This window comes from Petaurus breviceps, unplaced genomic scaffold (genome assembly GCF_028583685.1).
Source record: "Petaurus breviceps papuanus isolate PSGF00001 unplaced genomic scaffold, PetGlider_PUasm1.0 91041, whole genome shotgun sequence".
Classification (NCBI taxonomy): domain Eukaryota; kingdom Metazoa; phylum Chordata; class Mammalia; order Diprotodontia; family Petauridae; genus Petaurus; species Petaurus breviceps.
The window spans coordinates 28678681-28693163 of NW_027187400.1; the positions used below are offsets into that span (position 1 = coordinate 28678681).

Genomic DNA, 14483 nt, shown 5'->3' on the forward strand with positions numbered 1-14483 from the left:
ATCTCCCATAAATAACTCAAAGAAAATCACAACTCAGACCACTCCCTTCCCATTATGGCATTCTTATACATAACTGTGCCCTTGAAATTGGCAGGGAACACACTTATTATCTCTAAGCTTACTTTTCAAATTGTAATAGGGATGAGAGGGCAGCCTTGGGCCTATTCTCAACATGGAGCCTTTCAAGTGAGCTGATAAACTAAGTCAATGATTGGTTCAGACTGATAAAGTCTCTGGATGTGATCTTTCCCACTGGAAGTTCCTTCCCACCCACAGTCCTACCCCATGGGTGCCATCTGCTTATTTACAGAAAATCTCACCTCACCTGTTGACATTTACAAGCTTATGCCAAAACCAAGAAGGAGCCTGGAGAGTGAGAGAAGTGAAGACCCAAGGTATTTTCAAGTCACTCAAACCTTCAATAGCTGAGCACGCAGAAAAGAAGTAGAAAATTGATCATAGTGTCTTGCACATATGGCATTCTATAAATATTTGTTGAATTGGATGGAACTGAAGTTGGGGGACCATGTGTATATGCATGAGTGTAGGTATAACCACTGCCATCTGCCCCCCTCCCCCCACCCAAGCCTTCAGTGTGGGCAAAACTCCATGGAAGACTATAGCAATAGTATTCTTTTAATTATAAAGTTTACATGCATTTTATGAACTGGCACCAGATAGAGGCAAGCTTCTCATTTCCATGGAAACCTGCTGTGATGCCACAAGGAGAGAATTTTGAGCCAGGTGAGGATGGAGTAGTAGCTGCAGCCAATGAATATGGGGCAGTGATCTGACTTTGAAGTAGGCTCCTCTAGGGGTAGAGAAGGATGGGGAAAGACAGAAAAGAGAGCTAGCTTTCTCAGACAGTTATTGCTAGACAGAGGGGTTCTTGGTGAAACCTATGAAAACTCTGGACTTATAAATCAAGTAAAGGGTGTACTGTTACATGCATGGAAAGAAACAACAGGGTCAGGAACCAGCTATGAAGCAGCCAGAGTATAAGCCCTTGAGAAAGCGAGAATTAGTATCATAAGCATTTCATGGACAACCCCGTGGGTCTGTGGCTTTGGCCAACTTAAGAGGCATGGCATGACCGTTACTATCACTACAAGACCAGGCATAGTGGGGAATCTGGGGCGTTGCCATGGCAATTGCAAACCTTGAAACTTTCATCCTTTTGTATTTTTTGCAAAGAGCCAGCCGCTCTAATAACACAGGAGAAAAATGAGCTCAATAGGTGGGCTGATTTGGAAGAAAGAGGTTGCTCAGAAGTGAGACCATCCTGCTTCTTCTCCACTGGAGGAATGGCATGAATGTCATTCTTGGAGGATTTCTCCAACTGCCTCTATACTAGATGCCGCAATTACTTACTCCAGTGCCTTTCTGGTCGGTACATGTGATAGAAGAGGAAGAGGGAAGAATATTTGGAAGGGAAGGAATTCTCTACCATTCTCCTCTTTCTTCTTGTACCTACCCTGATCAAGTTTTTGAAGGGAGGGGGAAGATATTTTTAATAATAATTTTTATTATTTTTATTAAAATTAATTTTTCTCCTATTTACAACATTTCAGCTACACTGAACCAGATAAAGAGCTGACCAAGGTCCCCTTCTCTGGATGACTAAATAAACAGAGAGGATTTTTTGCCTTTGTTTTCCTTTCCTAAGATCTCTGCATATGGAAGCTTGTGAAAGTGACAGTTTGTTGTTCAGTCTTTCATTAGTGGCTGATTCTTTGTGAACCCATTTGGGGTTTTCTTGGCAAAGATACTGGAGTGGTTTGCCATCTCCTTCCCCAACTCATTTTACAGATGAGGAAATGGAGGCAAACAAGGTTAAATGACTTGCCCGGGGTCATATAGCTAGCAAGTGCCTGAAACTGGATTTGAACTCAGGTCTTCTTGACTCCAGGTCCAGTGTTCTATCCACTGTGCCACCTATAAACCAGAGTTTCAGTTTGGGACTAGATTTCACTTTGGATGAAAATTTAGTTGATATTTTTCATTTATTGTACAATAAATAGCTATGAAATTTTTCTCTCATTAATGAGATTCATTGGCATCTAGATTCAGTATCATGCCTCATGCAACACATTCAGTCTTTTCATTAGTGCCTGGGCACTTTATATGACTTTATAGTTGTTTCATTAAATGCTTATGTGACACCAAAAATCAATTTTAAAAAAAGACTTAAAAAGAACACTGCTGTCCTATTGTATATGATGACAGAGGCCTACTTCCCCTGATATCATTTATCGATGAGAAGCAGTTTATGAGAAGTGGGGTATAGAAAAGCCAAGCCCAATCAGCATACTTTTCCTTTCAATTCATGCTTTTTATGGAAGGAAACTCTCATGCATGTTACCACACCTCAAATAAACAGTCAAATTAATTCTACCATCTATAAGGAACCACCTATTGCTGAGTGGCTGAGACAGGAACCATATTTATGAAGCTTTTACACCTATGTATTCTACACCTTGAAGTTTTCTTTGTCCATTTCTCTGTTGGTTGGGACCACATGCCTGCCCTCTGCTGGCTAATGGACAATCTGAACGTTGTTTTTGCTGTTTACGGGTCTCAAATATTGTGACCACTTAACCAACTCACCTCTTCCCTGTGGATGAGGTACTTATCTGTTTTCTACCTCATCAAGATTGTTTCATGCCGTGAAAGCTTTTGGCCAGACAGTATAACATTTTGAGTTCCCACAGGCCCCTGAAATTACCTTTGTAAACCACACATCCAAAAGAAGAAGCTGGAAATATCATACTCAGGTCATTGGACTGAAAAACCATCATAGATGTAAGTCCAATATCCCAATATTACAAAGATCTGTTATCTCATCAATGGGGGCCCTCCTTCCAATGATTGCTAGGGGTCATCCAATAGAATAATCAAATAAATTGTTGGCTAATTTGAATGCTACCATTTGTCATTGCTTTATCTAATGCCTATCATATGTATGGAAGGCACTGTGCAAAGCTCTACAAGACCTAATCCCTCTCCTCAAGGAGCTTACAGTCCAAAGGAAGCTGGGCAAGACACCTATATGACAATTTTATGAGACTGGTAGGACGTCGGGAAAAACAGTACTGGCCTGTGATAGAGAAAGCAGATGATGAAGGTGGCCCAGTTTGGAAAAGTCAGTGGGAAAGCTCAGTGGGTAGTTGAGGAGAAGAATTCTAGAGGCTCATAGGGTCAGTATTGAAATGGCTAGGTGTAATGGCAATGGAATCTGAACCCCACAGTGGGATGGACTTGTTGACTTAACGAGAGGGGGTTGAACCGGGAGAAGCTGGTGCCCTGTTTAGGGAGAGGCCCAATCTGAGAGAGGCTAGAAGGACTTTGGGGAGCAGCACCGTGAAGGGAGAGAGAGAGAGAGAGAGAGAAAGAGAGAGAGAGAGAGAGAGAGAGAGAGAGAGAGAGAGAGAGAGAGAGAATTGCTGGGGGCCAGAGTTTCTGAGAGGGAGAGAGAGAACTGCTGGCTGAAGCTGCCAGGACTGCTGAGGACCAGTTGGAGCTGCCCAAGACTTTTGAGAACTGCCACCCAGAGCTGCCGAGAACTGAGGTGACATGACTGTGGTGCCGGCATTTTGTCTGTCTGTTTTGATGTTACTTTGTCAGAGATGTTTGTGGATAGAGGCCTCAGACCTTGTTGGGCCGAGGTTGATTTCACAGGCAAAAGGTGAATTGAAGAGGATGCCGGCAATGTCCATTAATGTTATACTGGGGAAGGCAAATGAAGGCAGAAGAGGTCCTAGAGCCTTAAAGGTTGGAGAAAGAACAAGGGATTTGGAGTCAAGAAGAGAGGAAAGTGCAGCTTCAGGTGGTGGGAGGGAGAAAATTAGATGGGCAGGAGGTTGTGCTCAGAGAAAGTTTCTCCTAAAATCTTGGAGGTGGAGAAGTCCCAAGTGATGAAAAGACTTAAGATGAACCTATACTTGTGACTGGCTGAAATGAAACAGAGATGAAGGTCATAGGAGTTGAGGATGTGGAAGAACTTTGAGTAGGAGTTAGTAGACATAAGGAGGAATTGGGAAGGGTCAGTAGGATGAGAGATGGGGTTATTGTTGTTTAGTCTTTCTAGACATGTCTGATTCTTCATGATGCCATTTGTGATTTTCTTGGCAAAGATACTAGAGTGGTTTGCATTTCCTTTTCCAGTTAATTTTACAGATGAAGAGACTGAGGCCAATAGGGTTAAATGACTTGCCCAGGGTCACATAACTAGTAAGTGACTGAGGCCACATTTGAACTCAGGTCTTCCTGATTCCAGGTATGGCATTCTATCCACACCTAGCTGCCTTGAGGGACAGGGAAGATATTCTGGTTGGGGGGTTTGTTTGTTTTTGTTTTTATTCCCCATAAGACCTAGGGTGGAATAATCATTGCTATTGTTTATAAATCAGCATCTCATAGATAAGGAAGTATGTCTGTTCTTAAAAGAAATCCACTCTAGGCTGGAAGCCACTTACCATGGACAGATCTAGAGATGGTAGAAGCCACTTCCCAAGAGTAAGAGCAATTTTAGCACTCTACCTGACCCCAAATTAAGTGGAAACTCTCCATAAATGTGAGATCACAGAGAATTGTCTCTTCCTCTGAAAAATGAAGCCTTGAGCACCATTGAATCCTGAGAACTTCTGAAGAAGTCATCTAAAATCCAAAGGTCTCCCCAAGGAAATCAAGAACAGAGGGAAAGGTTCCATATAGTTCAAAGGATTTATAGGGGTGTGTGTGTGTATGTGTGTGTACACTTGGGAGAAGCAGGAAACAGATGCCCATTCACAGTGGGATTCTGGAAAAAGCTGTAGTGAAGGAATGTGATGAATTGTTGGGCCACCATGCCTCAGCTGCCTCCTCACTGTGGACCCATTTTGCCCAGAGCCTCCATTTTGGGGAAGGGCCCAGACCAGGGGTGGGGAACCTGAGGCCTCGAGGCCACATGTGGCCCTCTAGGTCCTCAAGTGTGGCCCTCTGACTGAATCCAAACCTCACAGAACAAATCCCCTTAATAAAAGGATTTGTTCTGTAAAACTTGGACTCAGTCAAAAGGCCCACCCAAGGACCTAGAAGGTCACATGTTGCCTCAAGGCTGCAGGCTCCCCATCCAGCCCAAACCAACCAGATTTAGCTACTGTGCCCCTTAGTAAGTACTTCCACCCTTTCAGCTACCCTTTTTTGTGTTTTCGTCCCCTGTTAGAATGTAAGCTCTTTGAGGGCAGGGACTGTCTTTCTTTTTCACTTGTGTTTGTATCTCCAAGGCTTTACCAAGTGCCTGACCCCTAGAAAGGATTTAATGGGAGTGGGTAGGTGGCACAGTACATAGAGCACCAACCCTGAAGTCAGAAGGACCTGAGTTCAAATTTGGCCTCAGACAATTAACACAAAAACTAGCTGTGTGACCTTGGGCAAGTTACTTAACCCCGATTGCTCTCCCAAAAGCAAAAAAAAAAAAAAAAAAAAAAAGGACTCAATTACTTTTGGGCTGACTGACTCAAACAACACAATTGTATGATCACAATTATATAAAGGAGAATAGTAGTGGAAGGCATTAGGTCTCAGAATGATACAAAGACCCATTTCGACTTTCAACCGCTTATGGTGAATCTGATCCCTCCCCTCCTCGTGAAGAGGTGGTGGATGATGGAGGTGGAATGAAGGATCTGCTGTCAGACTTGGTCTGGGTCTCAGTCTGTTTTGCCTTAATCTATTTCTTTGTTACAAGAGAGGGTTCAATCTGTGGAGGCTGGGGTGAGGGTGGGGGTGGGGATATTAGGAAGTGACAGCAATGTAGATAAAAGCATCAATAAAACATAAAAAAAAAAAACAACACTACAGTCTGAGAAATGCATGGCTGTTTATAAACCACATATATCCTCTGGCTTATTTTCGGTCTGAATCAGCCTTAGATAATGCTGTTGTCATCTGGGTTAAACTTGCTAAAGATATGAAGCAAAAAGCCAAGAACAACCCAGAAATGCTCAAGGTTCAGATAACCTCAGACAGAATTTAACACGAAGGGTACCTATAGCTAAGGATTTCTTTTTCCCCTGAACCTTTCTTTAAAGGGTTATCATAGCTCATGAGGAGATGGAATAGCAAGTGTGTACTAAATCCCATTCTGGACAAGAGAATAATAAAAAGATTATAGGTAATTTCTCCTCCTGAATTATAGAGGAAGTGCATGGATTCAATACTGACATAGAAGGGGCCTGGACAGGCTGCTCACTTCTTTTCTCAGTATTGCTGCTATCACTCAGAAGAAGGGGATGAAATGAATGACCTCCAGCATGCTTGCTGAGGGTACCAGAGCTGGGCTGAGCTGTCATTAACTGCTGGCAGCTTCCTGAGCCACTGAACACAGTGGCTGTCCTGGGAGACCAAATGTTTGGGGGTCATTTTGAATATGAACAGTGGAGATAAATTTTGTCATATATACCATTTAAAGATAAGCCAATTCCATAATAGATTTTTTTTAGATTTAGTTTTACTGCTAGGGTCCAAATGACTTTTGTGACTTCATGCAATGGGAAGACAGAAAATCCTCAGGGCAGGAAGTTAAAATATACAGCTGAGTTCTATCAGCAGCTCTGCTATGAGAGGTTTATTGAGTGTTTGAGTGTGTGTGTGTGTGTGTGTGTGTGTGTTTAACTCATGTATTGTATTTCTCTTTTATTTTCATTATTTCTCCAAATATAGAAAAAAGTTCTTGGAAACATAGAGCCAAAGAGTAAAGTGCATAAGAAACATATTTTCAGATCTGTGATGTATCTGTCATCCATTTGCCACAACCATATTCCAAGTAGCCATAATACAAAATATTGTGGGCCCAAGAGAGGACAAATGTAGAGAACCTTTGATCTTCTATACACTTTATTCCACTGACTATAAAAAACATCATTCTCAATCACAGCAATTTAGTCCTAGGCTTACTGAAATAGGCTGTGTTATTTAGGCAGTAATACTTACGTTTGTACAACACTTTAGTTTAAAAAGCATTTTCACACATATTATTTCATTTGATTCACCCAACGTTCCTCAGAGGGAAGTGTTATCACTGCCATTCTACTTTACTGATGAATAAACCTCGGGTGTAATTTGACCAAGGTCACAAACTATAGGTGAGACTGGAATCCAAGTCTTTCTAACTCCATTCAGCAATTCTCAGAGTCAGTTTGGTCTCAAATAGAGAAAGGGATTACAAAGTAGTCCCTTAGATGAGCAGCTTGTTGAGTTGTGACTGAGTCTTCATGACCACATGGACAATAGCACGCCAATACTGCCCTTGGGGTTTCCTTGGCAAAGATACTGGAGGAGTTTGCCATTTCCTTCTCCACTGGATTGGGGCAAAGAGAGGTTAAGTGACTTGCCCAGAGTCACACTGCTAGTAAATATCTGAGGTCAAATTTGAACTGAGATCTTCCTGATTTGAGGCCCAATGTTCTCTCCACTGAGCCACCTAAGCTTCTTCTGTCTGAACAGGTTCTCCAGCCTAATTAATATTCTTAAATCCAAAGGGGAAAAGGAATCCATTTCAAAATTGTGGATTTTGGAGTATAAATTTTTTTCACTATATAAAAGACTCAAAAAAGCTAGAAAATTTGATCATGTGGTTCAACCCTTGAATCTAATATTTTGAGGAGAAAAAAGAAAAGCCCTATAAATTACTAGATAGATGATGGTAGTTATGAAGGCTAATGGGGAATATTGGGGGAGGAATGCTCTCCTATCTAAAGAAAGTAGCACTTAATTCATTAGACTAGAATGGTGATCTGTTCAGAATTGACTTAACACTCCTAGACACCATGTCCCAAATGCACTCAAATGTCTCATGCTAAAGGATCCTAAGAGGGCTGGATTACTGGAAGGGACGTCACATAGGCCCATATGGTGCACATCTGGACAAAAATTAGAAAGTGAAAGAAATCAACTTCTCAAATCTGTAGGCAGGTGGTTGAAGCTTCCCAGGAGGCCTACTTGTGAAGGGCAACTAGGATGGTTGGGAAGCAATGGTTAGTTAGGAACAACAAACATTCTTGCAAAATGCTAAGGTGCTAGAACAGGTCAGTATGTACCAAACCGGCATCAAAAGCAGGGCAGCAAGACCTGCCCACCTTTCTCCTGACAATTGTGTAATTTCTAAGATACTTGAATAATTCAGATTATTGTAACCAAGACATTTTTAATAATTCACCAAAACGACAGGCACCAGGTTTAAATTAATTAGGCTCCACAGCCAAATTATGAGGTAGAAATTTACATGAAAATGTCTCTTTGGAACATGGGGCTGTAGGTAGGGAAAAGGCTGCCAGGGACAATTATGCTGGGGAACCAAATGGGCACCACCTCAACATGCAGGCAGCAAGATAATGACAAGGTGTTCATAAAATATATGGCAGCAATGAAAAACCGAGGCAAGAAAGTCCTTCCTGCCCATCCGTGGAGGAAAAGCCTGGATGAGGTAGCCAAGAGACGGAGGGGAAAGGGGAAGCCTGGCGGGGTAGGCTGGGGTCAGAGCCCGGAGCATCTCTAGGATTTCCAACAGAGCAGTCAGATGAAAGCAACAGCCCAGGGAAGTCAGCAGGTGGGGACCACAGAAGCCTCTTGTCGGGGGTGGGGGATAATTTGGGGCTTTGGATGAGTTCCACAAAGGTGGGGGCGGTTCTGCCTGTTTTGGAAGATCTCCCTGCTTCAGAGGTGGAGGAGAGAAAGGGTTCATTTCTCCCCATGGCTGGTGTATGAATCAGCCAGCTCTGCCCTGGGGGCAAAGCAGGACCGGGGGGCGGGGGGGGGGGGGGGGGGGGAGGGGGGGGGGTGGGCGCGGGGCCGGGGGCAAAGCAGGACCGGGGGGGGGGGGGGGGAGGGGAGAGGATGGGGAGAGGATGTGCAAGGGTCCATTCTCCAGGAAGGTCCTGGAGAGTTGAAAGCCAGAGCATTGGGTTCAAATGCTGACTCTGTCCCCTGTTTCCCGTGTGACCTTGGGCCAGTCCCTTTCCCCTCTGGACCACGATTTCCTCCTCTGAAATGAAGGGAGTGGGCTGATCGCCCAGCTCCAGAGCTAGGGCCATAGGACGTCCCGGGACCTCACTTCCCCTTCTGTAAAATGGAGTGGGGGATGAGTTTTGAGGTCCCTTCCTTCTCTGGGCCTCAGTCTCCTGCAGTGTAAAAGGAGGAGGGGGCATAGGATGGCCCTCAAGGACTGCATCAGCTGCAGACCCCCCCAGGATGCTCGGATGCTGCCCGGGGCATCTCGGTTCCCGGGGCTGGAAAAAGGAGCGTCCAGTCCTGGGGGGGAGGAAGGGGGAGGGGCGTGTTTATTAAGTTCTGGGGTGGGGTAGGGGCGGTAACAACTGATAGGTAAAGAAAGCAATGACGGGGAGGACTGCCAGGCCCCCAGGGAGGTCGGGTCAGTTGGTCAGTGAGTCCCTAGGTCGCAGCCCGCCCTCATCCTGGCGGCTCCTCCCTTTCCTGGCTTCCAGACGCGAGGGCAATGACGCATGCGCACCGTTGGGTTTGGTTTGGCAGGTGGAAGGGGAGGCCGAGAGGTCCTCGCGCCTGCGCCTGCGCCGCGGCTCCGAGCCGCCAGGGGCCGCTGTGGCGAGTCGTGCGCCGTCCCTCCGCGAAGCCCGGGCCCTTCAGGTTCCGGGGCGGGAGGAAGAGGACGTGTCACGCCTTCCTCTGGCAAGCGTACCTTCCCGTCCGCCGGGGTGAAAGGTCGGGAAGATGGCGACGGCCTTGCTAGAGGAGGAGCTGGACAACGAAGACTATTACTCGCTGCTGAACGTGCGCCGGGAGGTGAGGCCCGCGGGCCGCCGAGCCCTCCAGGGGGGCGAGCAGGGGGCGCTGCTCCGGCCGAGGGCCCCGCCGCCGCTGCCGGGCGCCCGGGAGCGACCAGGACGGGGAGGCCGCGTGCAGGGCCCCCCTCCCCCCCCCCCCACGCCGGCCCTGCCGTCACTCTCCTCGCAGGCTGCCGGTGGTCTAGCGTCCCCTGGCCCGGCCGCCCGAGGACAGCCTGGGGAAGGGGCCTGAGGGCCTTGAATGTCACACCTGGGGCATTGAATGTCTCACCTGGGGAGTGGCGCGAAAGCCATTAATGTCTCACCTCGAGAGGGACCTGAGAGCATTGAATGTCACACCCAGGGAGGGAGCTGAGAGCACTGAATGTTTCACGTGGGGAGCGGAGCGACCTGAGAGCCTTGAATGTCTCACCTGGGGAGGGACCTGAGAGCATTATAAATGTCAGATCTGGAAGGGATCTTAGAACCTGGGCTTCCGGAGCGAGAAGGGCCTGAGAATTCAAAACAATCCGGGCTGAAGGGGCTTCAGAGACACTGTAGTCTAATACTCTCATTTTTACAGACGAGGACACAAAAGCCCGTAGAGGGAAAGTGATTTGCACAGGATCACACTAATAGTAATAAGTTCCAGAGCCAGGATGACGTAGGAAGTACACATGTGATTATCTCCATTTTACAGATGAGAAAATTGATACTCAAAAATTACTTACCCAAGGTCATATAAGTAATATATGGAAGAGGGAAAATGAGCCTGGGCTTTTGACTTTAAGATCAGTGTTTTGGTGCTTTGGTTTGGGTTTTGGTTTTGTTTTGTTTTGCCCTCTAAAGGCTATTAATAAGCATTTCTAAAAGGGACTGGATTGGTAATCAGAGGACCTTGGTTTGAATCTGGTTGGCTCCTCCATCTGTTTTACCACCTGTTTGACCTTGGACAAGTCACTTCTCTGCGCCTCAGTTTCCTAATCTGTTGTAGGGTCTGTTCAAATCTAGATCCAGAAGGGACCTCAGAGGCCATCTAGTCTGACCCGCTTATTTTTCAGATGAGGAAACTGAGACCCAGGGAGATGAGTCATCTTGCTCAAGGTTACCCAAATAGTAAGCATCAGATGAGGAATCTGATTCCAGGTCTGTTGACTCTGGAGCCAGTGTTCTTTCCTCTATCCCCTGACAATTTCTATAGTCCTTCTAGATCTGCCTCCACAGTCCTGTCAGTCTTGGTACATTAGGTGTCCTTTTGTACTGATCAGGGAAAAACAACCTTGGCCAAGGACATGATGGGGAGCAAAGGTACTATGACTTCTTGTTCTCACTTTGTCATGCATTGCTTGGCCTTGCTTCTCTGTGTCATCTTAGTTCTGTGTCCCATGTATTCTGGCAGAAAAGCGAAATCTTGCCAGTGTTAGGCAGTCTGCGTTGTCCCTTAAAGGCACACCTGGATAGTATTACCCTATCAGACCACAACTGAAGCCTGTCACTTCTACATCCTGGTTCTGACATTCAGACTCTGACCTTGGGTAAGTCAGTTTCTTCATTTGTAAAAGGAGAACACTTTTTAAAGGCTCTAGTCTTTAAGTTGATAGTGTTCATAGTCTGTAGACTCTAAGGCTGTTTCAGCTCTGACACTCTGATTCTCATTTATGTCGATATTAAAAATGTCCTCACAACTAAAACATGTTCTCAGCCACTCTTCTTTTTAGTAAGTACACAGCTGCTGGAATAAGTGATTTCAACCCAGTTACTCTTCAATGGAGAAAAATCTGTCCTTGTTCAGGACGAGTCGCTATTTGTAAGGCTATTGGTAGCTAAATAGTCATGATTAAACAGTTTGCAAATGTGGATGCACCAGTTTAGAGTCTGAAGAAGTCCTAGAGATCATCTGGTCCAAATCCATCATGGTACAGTTGAGGAAACCGAGGCTTGGAGAGGTATAGTCAAACCCAGGCCCTCTGGCAACAAATTCATCACTCTTCATTGTACTATGACAGGGCTATTGGCATTTGGTTAACCTTGTTCCATTATCAGGCATGAAAGGAAGAATCACAGTTTCCCTCTTCTTCCATCTTCCTTGGCATTGTTCGTTTTTATATCACACATGTGGTTGTAGATGAAATCCTTTTCAAGAAGACATCCTGGTTCCAAAGAAAGCATCTCTGCACGATATTCCCATTGTATTTAAGCTATCTAAGCTTAAATCCACACTGAGACTTTTGAGGCCTCCCTCTATTTTTCCTTTAGCTGAGATTGTCTTGTGTTATCATAGGAGAAAAGTAGGGAAACCAAGCGATTTTGGGAATCAAGATCTTTTCTAGAGGTCATGTCTGAGATCAGTCAGTAAACATTTATTAAGCACTTAAAACGTAGCAGGTACTGTGCTAAGCACTATGTTGGTGAGGATCCAGACCTAATACTGGTTAGGTTTAGTGGTTTGGTTATAATCAGGGTGAGTTTTGAGACCTGGTTTAGTTGACAGAAACATGGTATTGATGTCTCTGATTCTCTGGGCTGTTAAGTCTTGTCTTCTCCAGTTTGATGCTTGAGTGGAACTGTGGCAGAAGGAATTCATTCACATCAGTGCTGTTCAGTTATGTAGTTTCAGAGTTCCAGAGCTGAGTGTGTTCACCAGCTCTTTTTGAGACATCTCATGTGGAAGCAGTTTGAGAGATGAACTGTACAGAAATCATATTTCATTTTAAGCCATTTCCACATTCAAGATGTTCTCTCAAGTTTATAGTCTAGTGAATGAAACAGGAGACCAGTCAAACAACCAAATTGTATTTTGAATATTAGGTGCTTATCCTATAGTCTATAATGAACCATGATCTCTTTACCTCTTAGGTGAGCATAATTCCCACAGCCTCTGCCCCACAGGGTTGTTGTGAGACTCAAATGAGAAAATGTGTGGAAAGTGCCTTGCAGATTCTAAAGCATGACAAGCATGTCAGTTATTATTAACGACTCACTTTCCCTGTGTATCTTAGACTTTCCCTTTTCAAAGTGGAGTCCTCATTAGCCCATCTCCCATTGGGAATGTGATTTATGACTCCCTGGGCATTTCTCATTGAGTGTGTCAGATGCTTAGTGAGAGGTGCTCAAGATCCGACTGATTCTGTGCCTGTACCTTGGTGAAAGAATTCCTTCATAGTGAATCACTATGTTGTTGATCTATACAGTTTTATAGAAAATTAAAATAGATTTCAGTCCTAATTCTTTGCTTCTATAAAAATTCCCTTAATGTCTGAAAATCATTTAGCATAAACTGCAAAGAACAAACTAGATTTCTTGTTTTATGTCATACTTATGTTTTACAGATGCTAAATTTTTAAAAAGCACATTCAGTAAATCATAGGCAGTTTGGATTTGCCATTAGTTTATCATAGTTTTATTCAATGTTATTCTTTTCTTCTCGGCAAAAGGAGTTGCCAATAAAAGTGAATGGGTGTGATTTCATTTTTCCAAATTAGTACAAGAACAAAGTATATATTAATGACTACAATAGAAGAGGAGGAATGAATGGACAAAGAATTGTGATGAAGGTTTAGAGAGATAATATATGTAGATGATGACTGTTTAGTACTGGAAGGGGCCTCAGGCCAGCCAGCCTAACTCCCTTGTTTTATAGATGAGTAAATTCAAGCACAGAGAAAGGAAGGAACTTACCCTGAGTCATGCAGCTAATAAATTTCTGAAGCAGGATTAAAAAAATTCAGGTCTTCTGAGCTCCAGTCCAACACCCAGTCCTCTTGTTAAGACATTTCATGGTTGTTGCTGCTGTTGTTCAGTCATTTGGTCATGTCTGACTTTTCATGACCCATGGACCATAGTGAAGGACCCTTCTGCCCTCCTCTGTGTTCCAAAGGCTGTCCAAGCTCATGTTCATTGCTTCCATGACACTGTCTATCCATCTCATCCTCTGCTGCCCTCTTTTCAAGTCTTCTCTAGCACCACAATTCTTTTGGGTTTTTTTGGAGGGCAGTTGGGGTTAAGTGACTTGCCCAAGGTCACACAGCTAGTTTTTGTGTTAAGTATCTGAGGCCGGACTTGAACCCAGGTCCTCCTGACTCCAGGGCTGGTGCTCTATTCACTGCGCCACCTAGCCACCCCTAGCACCACAATTCTAAAGCATTGATTCTGTGGTACTCAGCTTTCCCTGTAGTCCAACTCTCACAGCCATACCTTGCTACTGGGAAAACCATAGCTTTGTCTATATGGACCTTTGTCGGTGATTTCTCTGTTTTTGATAAGCAGTCCATATTTGCCAGAACTGTCCTTCCAAGGAGGGCTTAGATCCAGTTCAAATTCATAAGGGTTATTATTTAGATCATACTTATGTTATGGTCTTATAGTTTTCCTTCTGTCTTCAAGTCTGGATTTTTCAATAAGAAGTTCATTATCTAAGCCACAATCAGCCCCAGGTCTTGCTTTAACTGATTGTATAGAGCTTTTCCACCTTTGGCTGCAGGTTATATAATCAGTCTGATGTCAGTGTTAACCATGTTGATGTTCGTGTTTAGTCACCTTTTTGTTTGTTGAAAAAGAGTGTTTTCTTTGACTGAGTTATCTTGACAAAACTCAGTTTCTGCCCTGTTTCATTTTTACTCCATAGCCAAACTTACCTGTTATTTCCACTTGTAGTGAATGTGACATCTTTTTTTGGTGTTATTTCTAGAAGATGATGTAGGTCTT

At 44.4% G+C, this 14483-nt stretch overlaps 1 protein-coding gene across 2 annotated transcripts in view; it reads left to right on the top strand.

The window, feature by feature from the left end:
- The first annotated feature begins 9638 nt into the window (after positions 1 to 9638).
- DNAJC11 (DnaJ heat shock protein family (Hsp40) member C11) overlaps positions 9639 to 14483 on the top strand; it is a 74420-nt gene continuing 69575 nt past the window's right edge. The window contains exon 1 of one of the 2 annotated variants that reach the window (XR_011166565.1): positions 9639 to 9798. Coding sequence is in view for 1 of the 2 variants with exons in the window: in XM_069078710.1 (XP_068934811.1) it covers positions 9727 to 9798 (72 nt within the window). In the remaining variant the exon portion in view is untranslated. The remainder of the gene's footprint in view (positions 9799 to 14483) is intronic. The other variant, XM_069078710.1, reaches the window with a different exon arrangement.